At 42.9% G+C, this 27,427-nt stretch overlaps 1 protein-coding gene and 1 pseudogene across 5 annotated transcripts in view; both read left to right on the top strand.

Moving 5' to 3' along the window:
- LOC311593839 (small ribosomal subunit protein uS12-like) overlaps positions 1-9,646 on the top strand; it is a 56,923-nt pseudogene extending 47,277 nt beyond the window's left edge. The window contains exon 2 of the transcript in view: positions 8,308-9,646. The product of the transcript in view is annotated as a small ribosomal subunit protein uS12-like (transcript). The remainder of the gene's footprint in view (positions 1-8,307) is intronic.
- Positions 9,647-9,794: 148 nt separating this feature from the next.
- Positions 9,795-27,356, top strand: CCDC28A (coiled-coil domain containing 28A). 4 transcript variants are annotated; one of them, XM_084777600.1, is made up of 6 exons: positions 9,795-10,107; positions 11,877-12,076; positions 16,010-16,173; positions 20,333-20,487; positions 23,954-23,976; positions 26,796-27,356. In XM_084777600.1, exons 2-6 carry the CDS (start codon positions 11,919-11,921, stop codon positions 26,848-26,850), a joined length of 555 nt encoding a protein of 184 aa, XP_084633726.1. In that variant the 5' UTR covers positions 9,795-10,107; positions 11,877-11,918; the 3' UTR covers positions 26,851-27,356. The 4 variants fall into 4 exon arrangements, with proteins under 4 accessions (XP_084633726.1, XP_084633723.1, XP_084633724.1 ...); XM_084777597.1 differs by lacking the exons at positions 23,954-23,976; positions 26,796-27,356 and adding an exon at positions 21,461-23,057; XM_084777598.1 differs by lacking the exons at positions 9,795-10,107; positions 23,954-23,976; positions 26,796-27,356 and adding exons at positions 11,115-11,270; positions 21,461-23,057.
- The last annotated feature ends 71 nt before the right edge of the window (positions 27,357-27,427 follow it).

Raw genomic sequence — 27,427 nt, forward strand, 5'->3', positions numbered from 1 at the left:
CCCCAGCTGTAAGGCATCTGAAGTCCCTGGCTTCTAAGGACATTTGTACTCTCTCTCTCTCTCTCTCTCTCTCTCTCTCTCTCTCTCTCTCTCTCTCTCTCTCTCTCTCTCCCCCTCTCCCTCCCCTCCCCCTCCCTCTCTCTCTCTCTCCCCCTCTCCCTCTCCCTCCCTCCCTCCTTCTCTCTCTCTCTCTCTCACACACACACACACACACACACCCCTAAAAGGACAGAGTGGTGCGTACCTTTAACCTCAGATCTTGGAAGACAGAAGCAGATAGAGCTCTGTGAATTCCATTCCAATCAATACTAGGTGGCTCAGTGGTTAAGAGTACTCGCTGCTCTTGCAGGGGAATCTAGGTTTGGTTCCCAGTACCTGTATGGTGGCTCACAACTGGTTTTAACCAGTTCCAGAGTTCCGGAAGTTTCCTTCATTCTCTTCTGGTATCCATGCATGCAGGTAGTGCTCTTATATCCAAGTCGGCTCCCATACATGTAAAACTTAAAATTAAAATTTTAAGTTAGAAATAATCTTTAAAAAAAAATTGAGCATACCTACCATGTCTGAAAGCTCAGCATTGGGAGGTGGAAATAGTATCCAGAGAGGTTTTTGGCCAGAGAACCTAGCTAAAATGAGGGCCACAGGCATTTCACTCCCTGAACCACTGCCTGGTTCTACCAGCCTAGTATTTTTGTTTTGTTTTGTTTTTTTGAGACAGGTTTCTCTCTGTAGCCTTGGCTATCCTGGACTTGCTCTGTATACCAGGTTGGCTTTGAACTCTAGGAGTTCTCTCTCCGAGTTCTGGGATTACAGTCATGTGCTATTTTACCAGGCTCAGCCTAGTATTAAAAAAGAAAAAACATTGTTGGAAGCCACAAGCAGGCATTTCTGTTTTGGCTTTAGTTGCCAGAACCAGGTCACCAGGACCTCCTCTTTCCACATTGCACAGTACATCTAAGAAAGCATCACTCTCTGACCTGCGCCTAAAATCACCACTGTCTCCAGTTTAGAAAGCATGGCCAGAACTCTGTTCCCTAATGATAACTCCCTCTTCTCTTCCTTGTGTGTTTTATTGTTTGGTTTTGTGTTCTAGATATGGAGTTTCATGTAGCCTAGGCTGGCCTTGAACTTACTGTGTAGTTGAGGCTGACTGAACTCCTGACCTTCCTGCCTTTACCTCCCAAGTGCTGGCATTGTATGTGTCAGACACTACACCTTACTGTTCTCTTCCACCCTCACTATGTCACAGATATTTGCTCCAGCAGAGAAAAGGAAGAGAAAGGAGTGTGTAAACATAAAGACCTGCCACCCTGGGTAGCCTTGGGTGACTCCACCTTATTGTCACGATGGTGGTACCTGAGCGACCTTGGGCTATCTGATATCCAGGCTAGTTAAAAGCAAAGGTCTGTGGCCTGTCCCGCTCTCATTTCTCCCTTCCCTTTCTCATGTATAGTAAGTCAAATTCTCTTCCCTCCCATCTTTCTTTTCAGACCTCATCTCCAATTTTCACACCCAGAAAACCCTCCTCTTCCACCTTCTGTTACCTACTCTCCTGTCACTTTAGGCACAGCCTCTTGTTCTGTGAATACATCTAAAACAGCTCCGGTCCAGTGCAGGTGCACAAAAGAGGTACTCACAGCACCTTCCGTTTTACCTTCAGTTAAGCCACTATGGAAAAGAGCGGCCATTCACTTTGAACTGTTCTAGACTCAAGAGATGGATGCTGGCTAGAGTTCCAGAAGGAGATCAGACGGCCCCTTCTGAGTCTTCTCCCACAGTTCACTTCGTTCCTTCTCCTCACCTGGGCTTGTGTTGCGCAGAGAAGGCTGCTGGGGACTAGATGAAGCCCCAGGTCAATTTCCTAGCTGTACAACTTGGAGCCACTGTTTAGCCTTTGTTTTCTCATCTGTCAAGAGGGATCGTAGTAGACTCTATCTCTTAGGTTATCATAAATATTTAAAGGGTTCATTTAAACGAAGCACTTCAGGTGGCTTTTGGCACAAAAGTAAAATAAACGGAAGTTAGAGGTATTTTCTCAAACATGAGTAATCAGGATTTAAAATTTGTATTTCCTCCTTTTAAAAGTGCTATTACAATAACTTTTTCCTTATAAAGCACTTCTTAAAACTGCAAATAGTGTTTCAGCCACAGGATAAAGCAGAATCTTAAAAGTAACCTATGTTCTAACTGATACTGATACTGTTTCTTTGGAAAGCTTCTTTCTTTCTGTTTTTCATTTTATGGTTTGGGGATTGAGCCCAGGGCCTCACTTCATGCCAGGCAAACTCCACCCTTCAAGCTACATCTCGGCTCTATAAACACAATTCTAAAACATAATTTACTTGGATGATAGATGTTTATTACTCATACAAATATTTGTTACTCATTTGTATTACTCACACAAATATTAGTCATATAAATACCTAATATTTAGCTTGCTAAGTTTGTTCAATTTTGGATGAGGGATTAGCATCTGTTGGTTGTTATTGTTGTATCTCTAGCTTCTCGGCAGACGAGAATCAACTTCTTATTCACATTGTGTGTGTGTGTGTGTGTGTGTGTGTGTGTGTGTGTGTGTGTGTGTGTGTGTGTTGCTTAGAATAGAAGAGGGCTTCAGACATGCATAATTCCATCAGCCCCAGCATTTGGCATTTTCAACTAGACTTACAAGTCATAGTTTTCATATGAAGTAACTGCTTTGGGCTTTCCCATGTTCACTTGCTAGAGGACTCAGAACCCCAGAGAGAAGTGCCTGACTGAGGGATGTCATCTGAAGGGGTAGAGCACAAGCACCAACAAAGTCAGATTTACAGTGAGAAGGCTGAGCCTACCAGTTACTTCCTTTTTAGTATCTCTCCAAATAAGGAAGTGCCATGTTTGCCCCATGTTTTGCTTATTTTATATTAACAGTTACAAACTGTTGGTAAAATCACCTGATTTAGTTTAAAAAAACAAAAAACAAAAAAACAAGCTTTCCAGTAAATTTGCATTTAGGTCAACTAGAACACTGTCTTTTTTTCTCTGTGTCCTGAAAACAATATTTGAGAAGACAAAATAATATTCCTGCTTACTCAAAATTCAAATTTTACTGGCCTCTGTATTTAATCTGGCCATCTTCTTTATCAGGTGAATTATCTCTGAATATATTACTGACTTCTCTCCCTAATTCATTCATTCTTTCTTTCTTTCTTCCTTCCTTCCTTTTTTTCTTCTGAGACAAGGTCTCTCTGTGTAGCCTTGGCTGTCCTGGACTCGCTTTGTAGACCAGGCTGGCCTTGAACTCACAGAGATCCTCTTGCCTCTGCCTCCCGGAGTGCTGGGATTAAAAGCGCGTGCCACCATGGCCGGCTATCTCCCTAATTCTTACCACCCATTCAGACCCATGCACATAAGACATTTTTGTGCTTTATAGGATTGTGTGTATTCTGAAGAAAAAACAGTATACCAACTTGTCGCATATTCTCTCAAGGTTCTAGAAACTCCAATAATTATCAAGAATTCTCATTTGTATTCAAAAAGAGGAAGAGGCTGTGGTTGGGATAAAAAGTGAATAAGTAAATTTTAAAAAACTGGGGAAGAAATCCATAATCTCATGTAATTATACATTGTATTTTATTACTTAGTTGTCTCTGTAGAATTATAGGAATAGATGACAAATGATTTTTTATGTAAATGTGCTTATTTTCTCAAAAAGTTAGTGCAATTTAGTTTGTCAAAAGCAATTTAATATGACAGAATACTGCCACCTGGAGATCAGAAGAGCAATGTGCTTTCTAGCTGGAAAAGAATTACAGGAGTGCCTGCCTTGACCACGCCTTTCTACTTGCCACCTTGGGAGTTTAATTTCCCTGAATTGGTTCATATTTACTGAATTTCCTCTAAGCTTTTACTAAGCTGCAGACACTATGCTGGCCTCTGTGAATATAAAGACCATAAGACTCAGATCCTTCCTCTTGGAACTAAGAGTCTAATGAGTGAGAGGCAGGACCCCCAGAAACCAAAGATTCAAATGCACAGTTGAATTTAAACTCACAGGATGGGCATGCTGGCACACAGAACTCAAGAGGCAGAGGGAAACAGATAATAGGTCACCCTGTTCTACATATTGAACAACCAAAGCTATATAGCAAGACTGTCTGCAAAAAGAAAAAAAGGTTGAAGTCTACCTTAAAAAAAAAAGATTTTTATGTATATGAGTGCTGTATGTGCATGTACACCTACATGCTAAAGAGAGCATCAGATCATATTATAGATGGTGGTGATCCACCATGTGGTTGCTGGGAATTGAACTCAGGACCCCTGGAAGAGCAGTGCTTTTAACCACTGAGCCATTTCTCCAGTCCCCAAAGCCTACCTTTATATGGTAGAAAGAGTTTCCTGTTTCTAGGCTGGCAGATAAGTGATGGCTTGTATTCCCCCATTCACTATGGATGTCCTGTTTCCCGTAATACTGTTCAGTATATAGACTACCTAATTGACACCTACTCAGCTCTTCTTGTCCTCAGACCTCCCAAAGATGTGTAACCCAGTTCTCTTTCCTGACTTCTGTAGTAATTCTTCCAAGGAGCTTTAAAAGCCCAAAAGGAACTACTCTTGCTATGTGGAAAAATGGTGTGTACACACACACAAGGCATGTGTATATATACACATAGGCATGTGTATATACACACATACACAACAATAGTAACGATTACAGATTAAATACCTGATTTCGTTAATTTTAGGTTGCTGTATTTTAGAGACAGCATCTCACTCTATAGCACAGGCTAACCAACCAACTGGACTACAGTTCCAACATACCACATGTTAACCACCACTGCTTTTTGTTTCATTTTTGTTTTTGAGACAAGGTCTCTTTACATAGTCTTGCCTGTGCAGGACTTGCTATGTGGACCAGGTTGGGCTCAAATGCACAAATGTGCCTACTCTGCTCCCGTGTCTGGTAACCAGCCAGTTCTTCCTACCATTTCAACTGTCCTTTGTCCTACCTCCCTTTTCAGTTGCCTTTCACAGCAGCACTGAACTGCCCACCTCATCCCCCCATGACTTTCTTTCCTCTTTATAGTACAGAGCAAATCAGCTTTTTTTCTTAATTTCATATCTTCCAACTCGGCCTCCTGTACACCTGAACATATCTAGTTGTCATCACTAATTATGAACACACAGCAGGCCATCTACTGTCTCTTGCCTCTGTAGAGAGGTTTATTTCCCCATTGCTTCCCCAAATAGAAAGTGTGCTTTCTACTGCTGTAACAAAACACTGACCCAAAGCAACTTGGAGAGAAATAGGTTTACTTAGCTTACACATCTCACCACAGCCCATCATTGAGAGAAGTCAGGGAAGGAACCTGGAGGCAAGAAGTGAAGCAGAGGCCACGGAGGATTGATGTTTATTGGCTTGTCCTTTATTTCACACTGCTTTTTTTTTTTAAACACAACCAAGGACCATCTGCTTAGAGTGGCATCACCTACAGTGGGCTGGCTGTACCCTCCCACCGCCATCACTAATGAACTGTTCATGTGATAACTGTATATGGAAACTGCTGTTATGTGTGTGTGGTGGTGATGGCGGTGGGGCAGGGATGGCAGAGAAGAGACACAATGTTTTAATGCCTAATAAAGTATGTTTAGCAAAGACCATATATGTAACAATATTCGGGGTATAAGTCTTTAAAGTGAACAATAAAATATTTAAAATAAGGATTTCTTGTGTTTATTTTTGGTCTCACACTAAGGCCTGTCACATAGTAGGGTAGAAATGAACTGGTTTTTCCTGACTTATTTGTTTAGCCTCTTTCTTTTGGTACTAAAACTCAAACTCAGGACCTTGAGCTTGCTGGGCCAGTGCTCTCCATGGAGTTCTGCTCCTCGTCTTATGGCACCATACATACATTCTTGAGAAATGGCTACGCACACATCTTCACCCAGTGGCGGCTCCTTCCAGAACTTGCAGTTCCCAGGAGCTCTCTGAAAGTTCTCTGTCTCTTCAAGAAGTCTCTGGAGGCCCTCAGTCCCGGACAGTTCTTCAGTTTCTCAGTACCATCTGAGCTCACCTCAAAACAGAGAACTCACTGAATTTTACGAGGTAGCCAAACAACGGCTTGGCTTACCCATGCAGCTCTCAGTGCTGAAGCCGATCAATACAACACAACACCGTGGCCTGTTCCTAAACCACTTTCCCTCTTTTCATTCTTTCAGGGCAAAACTTTACACAAGTAGAACTCAGACCATGTCATGACTTAAAACTTTCAAATGATTTCGCTGAAAATGTCTTCCCTTGGTTCATAAGCCCTCCCTGACCTGCCTCCCTGCCAACCTTGGGAATTTCTGTCTCATTCCTCCTCTCCCTGCCTCTCTACCCTGCACCGCTACACTGCCATTCCTTCAGTTGTACAGACATGGGGCGGAAAGTATGGCCGCAGGAGTAGAGGCAGCTAGTTAGTTACGTTGTATCTATAATCAAAAGCCGAGTGCTGTGTGCTTGTGTGCTCACAGTTAGCTTCTGCTTTAGGGCTGGGGGAGGGGGCACACAGACAGAGAAAACTAGCCATTTCCTCAGCCAGGCATGGAAAAGGATTGAGCAGTGGCCGGTCTTGGCCTAGGCATTCCGGTAGGGAAAGAAAAGAAGAGCACAGGCCACTTAGCAAATGACGGACCGGTGTCTAAGTAAAAACAAACAAAAGCAACACCAGAGATGAAAACTCCTCTTTCCTATAGGGACAAGGGTGAAACCACATTTTCATGCACTGAAGTGCTCTGAGTTGAGGCACCTGCTTGTATTAGTTACATACTCTTCACTGTGATAAAATATCTGACCAAAGCAATAAAGAAAGGAAAGGTTGCTGTCTCCTGCCCCAGAAAATATGGCGGCAGGAGTAGAGGCAGCTAGTTAGTTACATTGTATTTATAATCAAAAGCATAGTGCTGGTGCTCACAGTTAGCTCAGTTCAGGACTAGAGGCTAGGGAGAGTCTTTATGCAGAGTAAGTCATGCCTCTGGTAAACATCTCTTGGAAAGCCCTCACAGACAAGCCCAGAGGCCAGGTGTTTCCAACTCTAAACATAGTCAAGGTAACAATGAAGGAATCACCACACTGGCGGCCTTAGAGCATTAACTTCCCAAGTGGAAGGACAAGGAGCATTTGTGCCTGAAAAATGAACATAACAGCAGCTTCCAGATGCAGTTTTCACAGAAAGAATTTTTTGTTTTTTGTAGACAGGGTTTCTCTGGCTGGCTGTCCTGGACTCACTTTGTAGACCAGGCTGGCCTCCAACTCACAGAGATCCGCCTACTTTTGCCTCCCAAGTGCTGGGATTACAGGTGTGCACCACCATGCCCAGCTCCTCACAGAAAGACTTTTGATTAAAAATAAATAAGAGGAAGAAGGAAGGAAGGAAGGAAGCAAGGAAGGAAGAAGCAAGACACAGTATCTTAGGCCTGTAATCTCAGCACTTTGAAAGGCAGAGGCAGGAAGGTTGTCAAAAGTTAGGGACCAGCCTAGTCTATGTAGCAAAGTCAAAGTTAGTAAGTGTATACATGGAAGCCTCATAAGACAAAGACATAAAAATGAAGGAACGTCATGATATCCAGGTTAGGTGGAGATTTTTGCTTTGGATTAAGTGAAATGTGGGATATATCCATAAAATACTGGAGAAGGAAAAATATAAGGTTGGAACTTTAATGTCCCCCAGCCCCCTGTGTTAAAGGCTTGGTCACCCACGTGGGGGTGTATTGGGAAGTGATAGGACATCTGAGACAATGGATCTCGTGGGAAGTCATGGGGTGGGGGGGGGGCTCAGAACAGGCATTCAAAAGGTGAATTCTTGCAATGCAAGGCAGTTCTCTGTCTACTTGGAGGCAGAGTTTCATGTAGCCCAGACTCCTCCTGTGTCTACCTTCTCAGTGCTGGGATGGCAAGCCCTCGCTCCCATGGTGGCTTTTCTTCAAGCATTCAGAAGGGCATTTTTCTGTGTTCCTATATTTATTGTAGGCTTTAAACTCAAAACCCCACAGGGCTCAGTTAGTTCTAAAGGTAAAGGAAGACTAAGTGTTTCTGGATTAGATCATCTTGAGCCACTGCTGCCAGGCTACCATGAAGATTTGATCTTCCCATTTATTTACAGACTGCCAATGATTATTTTCTCTCTTCCTTTGACTCTAACTGCTAGGAAATATTTTTTTTTTTGGAAAAAAAAGTTAGAATGGCACGTGAACCATCAGTTGGCAAGATCTGTCAAGATTTTAACCTAAAAATACCACATTGAAAAACATAACATGGCTTTTTATCGGACCCATGACGCTGGCAAGATAGGAAGTGTTGTGGTCTCTGTACTGCTAGGAAGCTCCACAGTCACTGATGTGACCAGAAGTGGCATGATAAACAATACAAGAAAGCCCACTTGGGCACAGCCCTGAAGGCCAATTTTTTTTTTTTTTTTTTTTGGAGCTGCCTCTCACGCCAAGGGAACTGTGCTGGAAAAAGGAGGGGTTGAAGCCAAGCAGCCAAATTCTGCTCTCCAGAAGTGTGTGACGGTGCAGCTCATTGACAACAGCAAGTAGATGACAGCATTCGTGCCCAATGACGGCTGCTTGAACTTCACTGAGGAAAATGATGACGTTTGGTTGCTGGATTTGGTCAAAAAGGTCATGCTGTAGGTGATATTCCTATAGTCTGATTTAATGCTGTTAAAGTAGCCAGTGTGTCTCTTTTGGCCTTGTACAAAGGCAAGAAGGAAAGACCAAGATCATACATTTTGACAATGCAAACACAGTAATAAACTTTCATATTCTGGAGAAAAAAAAGGAAAGGAAAGGAAAAAAATGTAACATGTTTCACTTTCGAAAGTGGCATCATAAATGCTTTTATTTATAAAAAGACTTCCAGCGTTCTGTTTTGTTTTCTAATGGAAGAACATCTCACAGCAGGGCTGTAGGGACTTAGTAACTCCACCTTTGCTCTGCCTCTCTAGCACTGCCAATCGCTAGACACAAGAGCTGATTCAACCTAAGAGGCGAGGAATCTAAAGTTTCCCATCTCCAAATCCCACCTCAAGAAGGCCACCCACACCGAAGAAAGAAAAATAGCTCTTATCTGTTGAGGACTGAGCCTTCTCTCTCAATCCTCAATTCGTTCTCCCAGGGATGGAGTGGAGAGTCAGACATGACTGATTAGCCTGAGTCTCAGATTCACTGCTAAAACGAGGATTATAGCATCTACCTTAAAAGATTGTAGCGAGGTAATCCCAGGACTTTAGAAGCGCTGACAGGAGGATCAGAAGTTCAAGGCCATCCTGAACAACATAAGCTCAGAGCAGTCTCAGCTCTGTCAGAAAAGAAAAAGAAAACTGAGACTTACAGACGGACAGGCACACAGACAACCTAAACAAACCCAATTCCCCCAAAGAATAGAAATGCTTGGACACTAGGTATTTGCAGAATCCTACTCGCAGGCTCGGAACCACTCTGCTTGCATGTACACCTGCAGGCCAGAAGAGGGCACCACATCATATTATAGATGGCTGTGAGCCACCATGTGGTTGCTGGGAATTGAACTCAGGACCTGTGGAGGAGCAGTCAGTGTCCTTAACCTCTGAGCCACCTCGTCAGCCCCAAATATCGCTTTTCAAGCCACATTCAAGGCAGCCAATCCGAGATGTGGTGACACCCGCTAGGGTGACAATAGGCTCCGCCTTCAGGTGTGCTCGAATGGCACGCTGGGAATTGCAGTGAATGGGGGCGGTCATTCACCAAAGTGGCTTCCGGTGAGGACACCATACTGCCAATTCCCAAGAGACCATCGCAGAAGCAGACGTGGAGTGGCCAGCAACGACTACTTTTTCCGCGGCCGCCGGAACCATACCTGAAGGCGCCTGCGGGAACGCGGAGCCCAAGGCCGGGACGCGAGCACCGTTAAGGAACCTGGAAGGGGCGGGGTTTCTGCCCATAGAGGGCCCCACCCCGATAACGTCACTTCCGTAAACAAAGGGCGCTGTGGAGGCGCAGGTCCCGTGCTGGCGACCTGGCCCCTGCTGCAGCTGTAGGAGAGACTTTGGACGCTTTCTGGCCTATTGCAGTTGAGGAAGGTGACCACAGCCCCTTTTTCCTTCGGTACGTAGGGGGCCCCGCCGCATGGCTCCTGTAGGCCCCTCAGCCCCTGCTCTGGCCACTGCTGGGTGTTGATGGGTCATCCCTGAGGTGGCTTGCGGAAGGGAAACGAGGCGAAGTCCAGAGGCACCCCCGGTGATTCTGGTCGGAAACAAGGCCTAACGTTCAGCCATGAGCAGTTCGCCCTCTTTGGAAAGGTCCCAAGTGCTTGTCATACAGAAAGGATTTCAGCGGCCTTACGACAGATGCTATCCTCCAGAAATGAGTAAATCGCAAGCTTGGTCCCTCGGAGACCATTGGTGATGCTTTACGTGCTAACTTTGGTTCCCGCCCCCCTTTTGTCACCAAATATGTGTTAGCACCCTTAGATTGGAAGGTTAGTGTGTTTATGTATATCATGAATTATACAGATCTTGGAAACCTGCTCAGTCATCTTAAAGGTCCATTTAATCTGTATTACTTCTAAACAATTTCCAAATGACTCAAGGGGATTCACGATTGGTCTCTGAGATTAGAGACTGAACGTTGTGCCCTTTTCCAAGAACGCTGTCCATCTGATATCGTCTTTATAATTGCCAAGTAATCCTTTCAGGCTTGACAGTAGTCAGTTTCAGTATTTTAATATAGTCTTGGCAGGACCAAATTCAACACTTTTAAAATGTAAATTTTATTAGACGTGTATGAGTGTTTTGCCTGCATGTATGATTGTGCACCGGGTGCACACTGTGCCCCTGGAGGCCAGAAGTTACGGTTGTAAGCAGGATTGTTGGTTCTGGAAATCGAAACTGAGTCCTCTAATGGAGCAGCCAATGCTCTTAACTGTGGAGTAATCACTCCAGCCCCACAGTATTTGTTTTAAAGGCCCGATATTCATAATACAGTGAACAATTTGAAGGAGGGAATAGATGTGCATTTTCTGATGCCTTCGTGATACATTAATAATAGGATTAAGAAAAATTCAAATCTAAACAGTTGTGTGGCACACGCGCATCATCCCAGCCATCGGGAGCAGAGAGAGCATCATCATAACTTGGAGGCCAGTGTGCCTTACAGAGTAACTGATCAGCCACCCAAGGACATAGAACAAAACTTTTCCTCAAAAAGAAAAGAAGAGGTGGTGTACACTTTTGATGCCTTTAATCCAAGCACACCGGAAACAGAGGCAGGTGGGTCTCTAAGTTCCAGGCCAGCCTAGTCTACAGAGCAAGTTCCAGGTCACCCAGAGCTACATAGTGACATAATAAATAAGATCTGGGTGTGGTGGTGCATAGGTCAGCCAGAGCTGCATAGTGACACTTTGTCTCTAAATAAATAAGTAAATAAGATGTGAGTGTGGTGGTGCACAGAATAGCAATAGACTACTGATAACCCTGAGATAACATCCATTTGAGTCTGCTTTAGAAGGGAGATTTAAAGGCCAGCTAAAGCTCCAATGAGGCTGGAGTGTTGCATGGGTGATTTATTTATATTGGTCACCTTATATAATGTGGCTTCTTCAAGTTAAGGGCTTTGTCTTATACATTGCTTGCCATCCCAGGGTTGACGGCACTGCCTGGCTTGTGGAGGAGAGACAGTATATACTTAGAAGATGTGTGAATAGAGAAATGCTAAAAAAAAATTATTAGACAATTTTTATGTGCATTAGCAAAGTAGATTAGACACAAACACTTGAAAGTCTTGCTTTTTTTTGGTCTGCAGAGTGTGTCTTTGACTCTGCCTCTCACTGTACATATTTTAGCTTATAAATGTCATCACCATATTTCCATGTTTAGGTCTTACGAAGCTGGTGTTGATGCAGCAAAGAGCTTAAAACAATGGAGGAGCGGAAAGTGAAGAGGAAGAGTCCAAAGTCTTTCAGTGCCCATTCTACTCAGGTGGTTAATGCCAAAAAAAATGCCATCCCAGCTAGTAAAAGCACAGGGTTTTCAAATCCTACATCACAGTCAGCTTCCCAGCGGCCAAAGTTAAAAAGGTGAGTTCTTTGACATTTTTCACAGTAAAGTGCTATTAAGTAATTATCTTCTGCCAGGTGGTGGTGGCGGCGGCGGCGGCGCACGCCTTTAATCCTAGCACTCGGGAGGCAGAGACAGGCGGATCTCTGTGAGTTCGAGGACAGCCTGGTCTACACAGTGAGTCCAGGACAGCCAGGCCTACACAGAGAAACCCTGTCTCGAAAAACAAAACAAAAACAAAAAAAAAAAGAGAGAGAAATAGTTATCTTCTTCAACCTTTTCAAATCTCATGGTTTAACTGTTTCCCAAGTGCTGCAGTTTGAACCTGGGTTTTCACACAATGCCATGCTCCATACCTGTGAGCTACGGTCTCAGTCAATGCTTTGATTTTTTTTCTTTTTTAAGATTTATCATTATGCATACAGTGGTCTGCATGTACACTTGCATGCCAGAAGAGGGCATCAGATCACATTATAAATGCTTGTACGCCACCGTGTGGTTGCTGGGAATTGACCTCGGGACCTCTGAAAGAGCAGTCAGTGCTCTTAACCTATGAGTCATCTCTCCAGCCCTACACCTTGACGTTTAAAGCAACAGTTATGAGCGTTTCATTTGAATTAGATATTCAGAAAGGAGTTCTCAGGCCTGGAATGATAGCTCAGTTGGTAAAGCTCTGCTCTTATAAACCTGAAGGCTTGGGTTTCATCCCTAGAATCTCCATAAAAATACCTGGGATGGTAGCTCATTCCTGTAATCCCAGCCCTGGGGAAGATAAGAGGATTCCTGGGGCTTGCTGGCCAGACAGTCGTGTTTAATTGATGAGCTCCATGCCAGTGAGATAGCCTATCTCGAAGAAAGTGCTCCTGGGGATGAGATCTGAGGGTGTTTTCTGTCCTTCCCAGGCATACACACATACAGGCACATACACATGGGCATGCACACCCTCATGAACAGACACACATGTGCATAAAGAAAACAAATTTTAGTAAATAGAGGTTTATAGTTTATGCCTGTTTTCTTCTTTGGGGGCTGTTAATTGATGGAGTTATCTGGAAGATACAAACTTCGAGATTTGGAAAAAAATCCATAGTGGATTCTCTCTAATTTTAAAGAGAATATGGATATTGTGGGGGATCTTCTTCTTACCTTTTCTTTTTTTTTTTTTTTTTTTTTTTGGTTGTTTTTGAGACAAGCCTTGACTGTCCTGGACTTGATATATAGACCAGGCTGGCCTTGAACTCACAGCGGGGTCTGCCTGCCTCTGTCTCCCCAAGGGCTGGGATTATAGGTACGCACCACCACACCTGGCATGTGGGGATCTTTATTTAGATGTACAATCTGAATCAGTAGGAATGTGTCTTCACAGGAGCATTTGTAATAAGCTCACAGGTGAGGTACTGGACAGCGTCTCACGTATTTCTAACAACTTGCTCCAGGCCAGAACCACCTGGGAAGCCTGATCTTTAACTAAAAAAAACGCCTCCATCAGGTTGGCCTGTAGGCAGTTCTGGGTGTTTTCTAGATTAGTGATTGATGTGGGAGGGCCCAGTCCACTGTGGACAGTGTCTACCTTGAGGAGCGAGTTCTGGGTTATGTAAGGAAGCAGGCTGAGCAAGCCAGTAAACAGAGTCCTGCCGTGGAGTCCGCTTCAGCTCTTGCCTCCAGGTTCCTGCCTGGAGTTTCCGCCATGACTTCCCTTCACGGTGGGCTATAAACTGTAAGTCAAATGAACCCTTTCCTCCCCAGGTTGCTTTTGGTCATGCTCTTGATCACAGTAAGAGGAAGCAAACTGAGGTACTGAATGATGTGATTTAGTACCATATAAAATACCTGCATAAGAGATACAGGCCTTGGGGCTGGGGCGATGGCTCAGTGGATAAAGTGCTTGCTATACACGCATGGGGACCTGAGTTTGGCTCCCCAGCACCCATGTCAAAATCAAAGGGTGGCAGTGCACACCTGGAGCTCCAGCACAAGCAGTGTGGAGCTGGGGATCCTGGGGGCTTGTGGCTGAGGCAGTGTAGCCAACATGGCAAGCTCACCTTTGATGAGTCTATCTCAAAAAATAAGGTGGGAGGGCAACAAAGGAAGTTACCAGACATCAACCTCTGGCCTCTACACGTGCATGCACACACATGTACATACAACTGTGTACATGCGTGCACGACGTAACATACACATATGCTATGCAGGCCTTTCCTTGTGAAGAACTGTTACTGTCTGTGAGTTCTAAATTTCTTTTATTCATTTTTTAAAACAGTATCTCACTGTGTTGCCTTGGCTAGATGGGAACACACAGGGATCTCCCTTCTGCCTCCAGAGTGCTCAGACTAAAGATGTCTACCACCACCCCCAGTTCCGTTTTTGTTTCTGTTTTTTTAATTTTAGTTGTATGGGTGCTTTGTCTTCATGTCTCTGTGCATGCCTGGTGCATGTGGATGTCAGAAGAGGGTACAGTTTTGAGCTGCCATGTGGATGCTGCAAATTGAACTTTGGTCCTCTGGAAGAACAGCCAGTGCTCTTAACCACTGAGCCTTCTCATTAGCCTGAATTTTAAGAGTTGTTAGTTTCTTTCTTTACCCCACGCTATCCACAGGCTTACACTCCCAGACCCTCACACAAAGGTGTATGCACACGTTCACATGCCCTGTCTATCTTATCCTTGTGCGTATAATTGTCGAGATGAGATCTTCATTCATTATCACGTGAGAATTGAGTCCTGAAATCAGAATCTACAGTACGAGTTAAGGAGAACACCAAACCCCTTTGCCTTTTCAGCCCTTACTTGGATAGCACCTTTAGAAGCCTGCCTGGCATCTGTGCTTCATGAACTCCCCTTTGTCTGCTTTTTATGTAGTAGTGTGCATAGAATCTCTAGTGTCTGAGAGCCTGGCATATGCAGATGTATGTGATGAGCACCAATTGAAGGGTTCCCAGGGGCTTCTCTTGGGAAATAGCAGCTGGACTGAGACTTGGAGGGTTCGTGAGCAGTAGCTTGGCTAAGATGGCAAGTAAAGGATCTGAACGCAGGTCCCGACCCAGGTGAAAAGACAGGGGTGGTGATTGATTCTAGGAGGCTAATGAGATTAGAGGTTGGTTGTTTTGTTATGTACATTAGGCTGGTCATCCACCTGTCTCTGCCTCCCTCCTCTGTATTCGGATTAAAGGTTCAAGCAGTCACCCGCTAAGGAAATTAGGGTTCATTAAGGGTATTGGATTTAGGCAGGCCTAGCTCTTAAAAGCTTAAATTATGTGACCTGATGTTGTTTAGAAATGGACTTGTCTGCCTCATGGGGGAGAAAAAGGGGACCAGGGACCATACACAGGACCAGATGTGGTGTTAGGTCAAGAGACAGGGTGGTGGCAGTGCCTAAGGAGAACAGTAGAGAAGTTAGATCACATTAGGCAGCTTGACTTCAAAACTGCATGAGCGAGCCTGAGGACAGTGGCAGAATTCAGATGATTTCAGCTTCTTGATTTTGGATTTTAAATGTCTCTCTCCTAAGACCAAGCACACCAGGCATGCTGTTTTCAAAGCAACAGCCCAAAAAGACTCACCCAACTATAAACAGTTAAAGGATTACACTTAGAAAGGAGAGTGCATGCTGTATTTTACTGAGAAATGAAAAATACAAAATAAAAAAAATAGTAAAAGGATTTACCAATTTTCTTTTCAGTATAGTTTTGGTTTAACAAGTTAACATATTGCATAAATGTACTAACTAAACTTTTTATGTTTCTCAGTGGTTACATTTTATATATTTGAGATTTTTCACTACCTGTTTTTATTTGGTGCTGGTTTGAGGTTTCAGGTTTTATTTATTTAGTGTTTTCCTTCTTCCAATTTCTTGTTTTAAAAAAAAAAAGTTCATTTATTTAACTAAGAAATTAAACAGGAGTTGAATCTAGAACAACCTGGAAGATCTAACTGATGTCAATCGCATCCTCTGCAGAGTGATGAAAGAAAAGAACAAACCTCAAGGAGGGGAGGGGAAGGGAACTCAGTCCACCCCCATCCAGCACTCCTTCCTCACAGACGTCTCTGATGTCCAGGAGATGGAGCGAGGGCTCCTGAGTCTGCTGAATGATTTCCACTCTGGAAAGCTGCAGGCATTTGGTAAGACTTCAGTGTACTCTTCACTGCTTTGTCTTTAGGAGCTTTGCGTCCTATATTCTACATATGTTTTATCCTTCCTTTTGTTTGGGGTGTGTGTGTGTGTGTGTGTGTGTGTGTGTATGTGCGCGCGGATGGACAACCTTGGGCTTGTTCCTCAGCACCACCCACCTTGTTTGAGGAAGTACCATTTTCTTTTATTAAAAAGCAAAGGGAAGTTGGACGTGGTGACTCATGCCTATAATAGTATCAGTATCTAGAAAGTGGAGGCAGAAGGATGAGGAGTTCAAAGTCGTCCTCAACTGCGTATCGAGTTTAGGCCATTCCGGGCTACGTGAGACTGTAGTCTCAGAACTGTGTCTGTGTCTTGGAACTAGCAGAACCAGGGAGGGTTGGGTGTGTAGCTTTGTTGGTAGGTGGCAGACGGCCTAGTGCTTACGAAGTCCTTGGTTTAACCCCCAGCACTGCATGAAATCAGGCATGGTAGCCAACACCTCTAATCCTACCACTTGGAATGTAGAGGCAGGAGGACCAGAAAGTTCAGAAACATCCTGGGCTACATGACACCTGCCTCAAAGACAAAAACAAAAAACAAAAAACAAATCACACAGAGTACCAGGGGAGAGGGCGAGACAGGACCATAAAATATACATAGACATAAAATGGAAGAATTTTAGATTTTATGGTCATGGAATATAATTTGCTTTCTAAAGTTAATGGGAGAATTTTTAAAGGGAGTTTTCAGTGCCAGAGAGATGGCTTAGTGGGTAAAACAGTTTGCTGCATAGTCGTGAAGACCTGAGTTTGTATCCCAGTGTAAAAAAAACTGGGTGTGGGCGTGGACACACCTGTAACCCCAGCGATATGAGAAGCAGATTTCTGGGGCTTGCTGGCTGTCAGCCCTGGTCCACGTTTACTGACTAAGGTGGTGAGTTATAGGACAAGAAGCCTGGCATACCCCTCTGGCCTCTGCATGTCAGCATGCACAAGTGAGCTCCTGTGCACTACATAACACCACACTCATGTGCACGCACATTCACAAGGGAAGCTGAAACCTTAAAGTAGGATTGCTAATAACCACACTGAACGCTTATTTAGATTAGGCCCTCTGCCTCTAAGTATTGTCTTTTAAATCCCCTCCTTCTTCAGAAGGCAGCCTACTCCATTTCTGAAAAACAAAACCATATCATTTATCTAATTTAAAAGAATAATACGGAAAGTCTTTATCAGTTAGACAAATTTGACCTAGTGTGCTGCTCAATTTGCCTTTGTCTGTTGAATGTGCTAGAGAAATGATCCCTGTAAGTATAGTCTTTGCTTTTGTTTTTTTAAACAGGGTCTTGTTACATATCTATCCTGCAGTTCGTGATCTTCTGCCTCAGCTTTCCATGCACTGAGAGGTTTTTTCCTTATGAGACAAGGCCTTGGTGTATCTTAGGCTGGCTTCAAAATCACTGTGCAGCTGAGGCCTTGAACTTCTGATTCTCCTGTTGCCACCTGCCTCCAACTGCTAGGATTTAGGCTTATGCCATGAAACCCTGCTTAAATAGGACTGGGAATTGAACTCTGGTCTTTGTCACTGCTAAACTAGCATTCTGCCAACTGAGCTACATTCTCAGCCCATTTGCTTTGCTTTTTGAGGTGGAGCTTCATGTATTGTAGACTGGCCTCAAGTTCCTTATGTAGAAGTTGTTCTTGCGTTCCTGATCCTCCTGGCTCTACCCTCCAAGTGCTACAATAGAGGAGCAGTCATCATACCCTGCTATGGTTTTATTTTAATAGAAATGTATTTTATAAAAAACCCTACAGTGTCTTTTTTTTTTTTTTGGTAGTTTATGAAAGAACCCTTTTCTTTGGATTCCCACCAGCAGTAGGCATTATCTTTTAATTTTTTCCAGTCAAGTGAAAATTTTAAAAATGACCCATCAAATTTGAATTTCCACGTCTGCTTGCTAAGTAGCTGGATTGCTTTCTTCAGGACCTTTGTCATTGTCAAGAGTCCTTTGTGTGTTTAACATGTAAATAATACATTTAGGAAATGAATCTTTCCAAATGTATTTGTTTATAGATTTTGTGATAGTATATTTAATCCTGTAAAGTTCTTGATTTTTGTGTACTCACATCTCTCTCCTTTTGTGGCTTCTGGGTCTTTAGTCCTTAGTAAGACTTATATTTGACAAAGAAGCCAGACTCAGGCCTGTAATCCAAGTACTGGGGAGGCCGAGGCAGGAGAATCATGAATTCAAGGCCAGGTTGGATTATGTAGGAGCCTTTGCCTCCAAAAATGCCATATTGTTTTCCTCACAGAAATGTTCCTCCACCTCATGCTCCCCCCAACCCCAGGACATGGTATCCCAGAATGCTTTCTACTTCTTCCACTCTCCCCTGCTCACTCATTGCACAAGCAGCTCCCTGCCCTTAGCATCAGATGACTGTGTTTGATTGAAGTCTTTTCTTCCTTGTTGCAGTGAAAATTCCATTACTAGTCTGTTTCTTTCTCACTAGGTCATTAATTTTCCCTCCATCTTAATGCCTAAGAGCCCACCACCACTACCACTTTATCTGTAAAGTAAGGGTGTTTATCAGGGCATACTAGGACTGGGTCTTTTCTCATGGATCCCTCCAGGGAGTCACTAAGCCTTTCTTAGCTGCTAACTCATCTTTCATCCTACAAAATGCATCCTTTTTATCTTATGAAGCTTCCGTTTTCTCAGGGCTTTCCACTTAGGTATGTCTTCCTCTTGATTTTCCTTTGTCACGTTTGTCCACATCTCCATATCATTCATTCATTCATTCGTTCATTCTCTCCCTTCCTTTCCTCTCCTTCCCCCTTCCCCCTTCCTTCCTCCTCTTCCTCTTCCACTTGAACATATCTCTCGTCAGGAGTTCTAAATGCTGATAGACACACTTAGACACTACACCTGTTTGTCTTTCAGCTTTAGCTGAATTATAGAATATTTTTGCAATATCTTTAGAAAAAAAATTTTTTTTTATATTGGAGTACCGAGGCTGGAGAGATGGCTCAGTGGTTAAGAGCACTGTCTACTCTTCCAAAAGACCCAGGTTCAATTCCCAGCCCCCATATGGGCCCTCACAACTGTCTGTAATTCCACTTCCAAGGGATCTGACACCCTTGCCCCCATACCAATGCACGTAAAATAAAATTAAATAAATTATTAAAATCGGAATACTAAGAGGTTGCAGAGGCTATACTTAAACTAGATGAATATATAAACTACATTACATTATGTTTATATATGTTAGTTGTCTGGGCAGGTAAAAATCTCACCACATTAGATCTAAGTCAAGAAATAATGATACTTGTGCCTTAGTGAAGTTTCTTGCATTACCATGCATATGATTGAAAATATTATACTGTATAATGTAATACATCATTTGTCATAAATATTTGCATTTATATTTCCTAGAGGAAGAATACATAATTGGTTGGAAAAATAATTGTGGCTGAAATTCTTAGAGAATTCTACATTTTACTCAGAATATTACAAAATGTTGGATTCTCAGTTCAACTGGCAGTTGCCAAAGTGGACATAATTATGGTGTTATTGCTTCTGTATACAGTGTTATAGTGGAAGAAAAATATATCTTTTCTACTTGAGGAATGATTTTGCTTTAAAAAATATTTTATGTATGATTTTACTTTAGGAACCAGGATCATTTCTTAGGTTGGTCCTTGTTTTCCTGGCTAAAAATTATATTTGCTCCCAACAATCAAAAAGGCCAAGATAGGGCCCAGAGAGATGGCTCAGGGGTTAATAGAATTGATTGCTCTTCCAGAGGTCCTGAGTTCACTTCCCAGCAACCACATGGTGGCTCACAGTAATGTGATCTGATGCCCTCTTTTGGCCTGGGGGTGTATATGCAGGAAGAGCACTGTATATATAATAATATATAATTTTTAAAAAAGTGGCCAAGATAGGAAGATTATGAGTTTGAACCAGCTTGGCTACCCTGCCTCAAACAAAACAGAACTATATTCTGTTTAAAAAAAAAAAGACTCACAGAATCACAGAAAATAGTTACTAACAAGCCAGTTTACAAAGGAAATGCATTCCTTTTGTGCACCTGGAGTTTAGAAGCTGTTCCTTGAGGTTATAAGCTTTAACACTAATCTTTGTTAATGTTCTGGAATGTTCCCCAGGAAATGAATGTTCTATAGAACAGATGGAACATGTCCGGGGAATGCAGGAGAAATTAGCTCGCTTGAATTTGGAGCTCTACGGGGAGTTAGAGGAACTTCCTGAGGATAAGCGGAAAGCGGCCAGTGACGCCAACCTGGACAGGCTTCTGTCTGATGTGAGTGGAATACTCTCTCTATTATTTAAAAACATCCTGCAGCCACGCACACACATAACAACTCACATTGTAACTACAATCTGTGGTTTGTGTCTGTAATTCACAGTGTTTGGCGGTCACCACCACCGTGTAATTCTAGAACATTTCATCAGCCGTTAAAGAAGCCTAGGCTTTAGTTTCTCCTCCCATGACCTAGCAACCCGTCTGGTTCTTTCTGTCTTGATGAACTGTCCTCTGTGAGCACTTCATAGACATGGCATTGCTCAGTGGGTGTCCACGATGGAGGGTGGACATCTTAGGGCAGTGTCCTCACATTTCATATCTCTTAACATTTGATTCTCTTTAAAGAAATATAATCTAAGAAAATGCTTGAACTTAGATTTATAGAAGCATGTGTTAATGATAATCCTGGCAAAGTCCTAGAGGAAATACATGCTTCTGAACATTCTTATATATGTGCCTGTATTACATATAGATCTTATGCATACACAGATCTTAGGTACACAGAAGACGCCAGTCAAAAGAACTTGGTCTGACTGGATGGTTACTCTTTTTAAATGCAGACTAGTGTCATCTTCACAGCAATTTAGGACACTGCCACGACTATCAGTCTACTAGAGCTACATAACAAAGACTACAAAGAATACAATTTATTCTCTCACGATTTTGGGAGCTGGACGTTGGAGATCGAAATGTTGCCTTAGGCCTCAGTTCTCCATTGTGAGTGGTCATTTAATTCTTCTCCTGTGCACATCTGTCTGTCCAGACTTCCTTTCCTTGTTAAGATTCTGTTGGATTCGGGCCCACCCCAGTGACCTCATTTTGACTCAGTTACCTCTTTGAAGGCTCTGGCTTCAAGTTCCCTCATACTCTGACATATCATGACTGAGAGCTAGAGTGTGAGGTGGGGATGAGTGGGGCACAACTGAGGCCAGGACATCTTGTAAATTTACCTCTTTAAAACCTTTTTTAGGGGGCTGGAAAGCTGACTCAGCGGCTAAAAGTACTTGCTGCTCTTGCAGAGGACCCAGATTCTGTTCTCAGCACCCACATGGCGGCCCTCAACAGTCTGTAACTCCAGTTCCGGAGATCTGAAGCCTTCTCCTGGCCTCTGAGGGCAGCAGGCATATATGTGGTGCACGTGCCATGCGGGCAAAACACTCATACCCATAAAATAAAAATAAACAAATCTTTAACACCTTTAGGGAGCTAGGGTAATGGCTCAGTTGGTAAAGTTCTTGCTACAACAGCGTGAGGGCCTGACTTCCGATCTTCAGCCCCTGTGTGTAAAGTGCCTGTAATCCTAGCACTGTAGAGGGGAGACAAGATCTCTGGGGATTACTGGCAACGTGGGATTGCCCCATTGTTGCTGAATTTGTGAGCTTCATGTTTGGTGAGAGATACTGTCTCAAAAAAAAAAAAAAAAAAGATGGAAAACAATTGAGGAAGACACTCAACACTGACCTCTCGTGCACACACAGGAACTTACGCATACACAACCCCTTTCTAAAACAGAAAATAAAAACTGTCTTCAGTGTATTTTAGTTTCATGTTCACCATGACAAAAGAACACCACGTTCACCATGGTTTTTTTTTCTTCGACTTTTTAAAAAAAAGTAAATAGGAAACAATTGTCTGCCCATACTTTTAAAACATTAATTCTATAAGATTTACAGTGCATGCTTGTAGTGCCAGCACATTGGAAGTGGATGCGGAAGGAACAGGAGTTCAAGGTCAGCCTCACCTACATGGTGAATTCAAGGCCAGCCTGGACGATATGAAATGTCTCTCAAAAACAAAAGGCCCTTAAGCCTGTACTTTTAAATGTCAAATCTGCCATGTAATAATCAATCTCACAAGTAGTTCAGTTCATGTCTTACACTTTATTTCTCTTAAATATAAACTTAATTTATGTACTTTTAGTGCGTTTTGCTGAAAAGGGCATTACATTTAAAGCCAGGTGGTTGGTATAGTGCAAGGCTTCCATTGGTATTGTCCTTGCTGACAGTGAATGGTCTAGTTAACACACCCACCTGCCTGCCTTCCTTTTGTATACCGTTGTGAGGCACTGGAGCCTAAGCCAGGGGCCCTCAGATGCCAGACAAGCCACTACCAACTCCAGCTCCAGCAGTATTTCCTCACTTATATTCCTCCTTTTAAAATAAGGGTAGTTTGCTCTGAATGTCTGTATCCTTCTAGAACTCATACTTTCAAGTCCTTGCTCTGAAGGTGACGACAACAGGAGGTGGGCTTTTGGAAGGTAATTAGTTCAAGAGGGGAATTAGTATCCCAGGAAAAGAGGCTGAAAAGAGACACCGCACTGCTTCCGTTCTGTGAGGACACAGTACAGGGTGCTGCTCTGTGAGCCAGACATCGGTCAGTCTGTTGGCATCTTAATCTTGGATAGCTGGTTTTAGAGCCATGAGAAATGAGGTTTTTCCCCCACAAACCACTAATTTAATGGTGTTTTGTTATAGGAGCCCAAACAGATTTAAGACAAATTCTACCTTGTAGTGAGAATTGAATGATTTATGAAGTATTTTTATAAATAATAAAAGCTTGAAAAACTAGGACCATGAAAATGGCAACTTCTTTTGAAACTTTAAGTGCAAAGCATGGGGCCAGTGAGACGGCTCAGGGCAAGCCTGGTCAAGTTTGGGCCTGTGTTCAATTCCTAGGACTCAGGTAAGGGCAGAGGGAGAGAACCAGTTCCACAGAGTGATTCACACACAAACAACAAAGCATACACAATAGTGATATGTCTGTTAAGAGAACATAGTGCCACATACCTGTGATCCCAGCATTCTGGAGAATCAAGAGAATCATGTGGTGGGGCTATCCTGGGCTACATAGAGTTCAGGCCAGCCTAGCTATGGCTACATATCGAGATTCTCTTTCAAAAAGAATCAACAGATACACGATGGCGATCATTCCCATTATGCGTGATTGTTTTTCTTTTTTTTTTAATTAATTTATTCTTGTTACATCTCAATGGTTATCCCATCCCTTGTATCTTCCCATTCTTCCCTCCCTCCCATTTTCCCCTTATTCCCCTCCCCTATGACAGATCCTGAGGGGGATTACCTCCCCCTGTATATGCTCATAGAGTATCAGGTCTCTTCTTGGTAACCTGCTGTCCTTCCTCTGAGTGCCACCAGGTCTCCCCCTCCAGGGGACATGGTCAGATGTGAGGCACCAGAGTATGTGAGAAACTTCCAAAGCTCTGTTCTTTACCATTTGCTCCTATCCTCCTGTCAGGGTCTTTCATTGAAGTCGCAGCTACTTTATAGTTATTTTGTAAAAAGGAATTTCCTAGCCTAGAAATTGTTTTGAGAATCTTTCTTTTGATAGTTGCTCTTTCAGTTAAAGAAAACCAATGGGAAGCTATTTTAAAACATGGTTTACAATGATCTGCTAACATTTATCTTGTAAAAATTAATATTCAATTTGTTTCTTTGTGTTGCAGTTAGAAGAATTGAATTCTTCTATGTATCCTTTATCTACTCTCAGCCATGTAAAGTTCATAATATATTTTTTCTGGGTAAATAATTCTTACTATATCTTAATTTATTTTATTTGATTTGTTAGGGCTATGTCTCTTTCCTTTTAGTTTCCAAATCAGTTTGTTTCCTGGTTTTGTATGCTGAAATTCTGTGTCTGCTTTGTTCTTTGTTTTATATTGTTTTCCTGTTTTTTCAAAACAAATTTAAGCATTAATTTTCAAGTCATGAAAGTTGTGTGTTGGACTATAAAAAAGACTTGACTTTTAGATTCTGAGACTACATGGCAGATATCCAAAGATATACTTAACATTATTACTTAAGGTGCATAAAGTTGAAATTCATGTACCCCCACAACACAGCTTTGAAGGGGTCCTTCCACAGAGTGTGAAGTGCATCTCCATGCTGAAGTAGCACAGAACAGAGTTAACTTGAACATCAAGTCATCGGTAGGTTATTTTGCGTTTGATATTTCAGTCTGAGACAATGACTTAAAGAATTTTACAAACTTTTTTTTTTAATGTGTTTGTCAACATGATTGCTAATACCTAAGAATAGTATGAAATGACCCTGCCTTCAGCATGCTTTCACAAGAGGAACCTCCCTGTGAGCACGATAGTGGCATGAGATAGGAGTTCTGAAACGTGGTTCACATGGTGATGATGTGGCATCTCACACCTAACGTCTTCAAGGGGCTTCTATGATGCTAGCTGCCTTGTGTAATGGTGTGTGTGTGTGTGTGTGTTTGTGAATGAGGAAATTTCTAAAGTAGATACAGTATACAGAAATTAGAATAGCAGGCAGGTCCTGCTGTCACAGTTTGCAGTGACTGATTGCTCAGCTGCGCAGTAGCAACAACCAAGTCTGTGTGGCTGCTTTGAGCTTGGACGTGAGTATGCGTGCCACTCGCATCCTTCCCTGGGCAGCTCTTTCCACTTCTCATCCTGACTTCATTCTCTATGCGCAACTGCAGGCGCGTGGGACCTGATGCTGCGGTGTTTTGATCTTATGTTCCGGCTTCAGCTTCCGTGTTAAATATGGAAGCCACTAGCTATATGGCTGTTGGGCATATGGCATGTGTTTAGTTATCGTAATTAAAATATGCTTTGACGGTAATAAGGACACTAAGTATCAAAAATTAAAAAAAAACATGTCAATTATGAGTATGTATTGAAACCATTATTGCTGTTATTTTATTTTGGTTAGGTTGAGATAATCCCTTAAGTAGCCAGGCTGGCCTCCACTGCTGCCCCTGCCTTCCAGGTGCTGGAGTTACAGGTGTGCCACCATGCATAACTTGAATTTTAAAAAATTTATCTCTGGATAGAGCCAGCAGGATGGCTTAGTGGGTAAAGGTGTTTGTTACACAGCATAGTGACCTGAATTTTATCACTATAACCCATGTCAGATTGAGGGAGAGAACAGACGCCTTAAAGCTGCCCTCCTAGCTCCATGTGTGCTGTGGCATGGCCACCTCCACACAATAAACTCAAATTTTCTTAAAATTTAAATATATCTGAGTAAACAGTATATGTTATTTAAATTATTACACCCTTTCCCCCTCCTTAGCTCAGTGTTAGGAGCATTAAAAGCCATATCTGTAGTTTATATTATGTATTAGACTTTTGACATTGCCATTAAGTTTATCTTCTTAAAACATCACTTTTTCCCTTCAATTTGTATTCTTTTTTAATCCAATCAGAAAATCACCTTCTATACCTCGGGGTGGCCTGTTATTCACTGTGTGGCCCAGCCTTGTCCTGAACTTGCAGCAGTCCTTCTGCTCCATTCCCACCAGTGCTGGTCCTATACATTGGCTTTTTTTTTTTTTAACACCATTGTCACCTTTTAAAAGGCTTTTTCACGGGTGATCACCACACACATATCGTGTTAGAGTTGTATTTCCACTAAGCTGTGTTCTTTGATGTGTGGGAGCACATCGTGTTCACTCTTTCCGTGACGTCGTATGTTCAGCCTGCGCTTCTGACACAGACACACTCTGGCCTTCTTTACCGTCCTCATCAGACGATGGCATCAAGTGTCTGGCTCTTACCTGTAGCCCAGCATTCTACCTGGCTCTACTGTCTGACGGTTTCTCCGCGTGTTAAATCTCAAACCTCCCAACTAGACAAGAGCATCTCTGTACGCTTTTGCAACCTCTGCCATGTGTATGCTGCTCACTCGTGCTTGTCCTCGGTGTTCTCAGATCACTGTGTGAGCCGATCCCTGAAAGGAAGGCAACAGCTAACAGGGATACATGCACTGTTTTATTCACAGTTTTCTTGAGGGACTCACTAGGATTATAGAAAAGATGATAGAGTTATGATAGTTATTTCACGTTTGGACCTTATAAGGAAATTGTTTCCCCAAGCATGATACAGTGGCATCTTGAGGGATTGTCATAATCCAGTTAGTCTTTTAACGTTTCACGTTCACTGATTCCTTATCATGAAAATGATTCTTGCAGCATCACACGATGCTGCCCTTCTCTGACTGCAGCACAGCACTGGAGGCTAAGCAGCAGGATTTGGAATTTGAGACTACATAGCTAAGTCCTAAATAAATGTTTAAGCTACATAGCATGATTCTCTACATTGAGTTACTGTCAAAACATACTGGCAACTTTACAGCTGTCCCTTTCTTCAGCCTCTCCTGCTCTTCTTCCTTCCCTCTCTCTGTCCGTTTGTTCCTCCCTCCTTCCTTCCCTTACCCTGTGTCTTCTGTTTCTTGATTACTGAGTGTAAATTCCTGAAATTTAAAACAAGTACTTAACTTTAAAATGAAAATCTTCTTAACTGGCGAATTCAGACAGAAACTGCATTTGGCAGACGCACAGGATGTCCCCAATACGTCCACCAGCTAAAGCCGACTGCAACCTGCTCTGTGGGATTTGCAGAGAAGCAGCAGTCGTTACTTTTCCAGCTGAGTCCAATAGCAGAATCACCTTCCGCAACAACAAATCCAAGTAATGAAACTGCAAGTGCTGTGACCGTGTCCACACGCCGCTTCTAGTCAGTGTGCTCGCTGTAACTCACCGCTGGGGAGGCCGTGGCCTGGCTGCGGGTCTAATCAGGAAGTGGGATGCAGGGTTGTGCTGCTGTGCTTTCTTCTGTTGCCTTAAGGGTTATACTTGAAATGCATTGTGCTAAATACTTGGTAGGGCTGAAGGATTTGTCCTTCCTGCCATCACCACGCGGACCCAGTGCGGCTCACATGTTGGTGGTGCACAGGCCTCCTGTGGCAGCCCAGCTTCAGGTTACGTCAGACAATCAGTACACACGCAGGTGTGTTTCCCAATGGCCAGTGATAAATGTTTAATAAGTATTTGTGAGATTTGCTATTTTTAATAAAGTGATTGTTTTAAACGATTGTCTCTGTTGTCTGTTTGGAAGACCTAGTAGTCTTCAGTCTGGAAACAAGGGTTCGATTCTCCAGAGGAA

This window comes from Acomys minous (genome assembly GCF_964271855.1).
Source record: "Acomys minous genome assembly, chromosome: 3".
NCBI classification, from domain to species: domain Eukaryota; kingdom Metazoa; phylum Chordata; class Mammalia; order Rodentia; family Muridae; genus Acomys; species Acomys minous.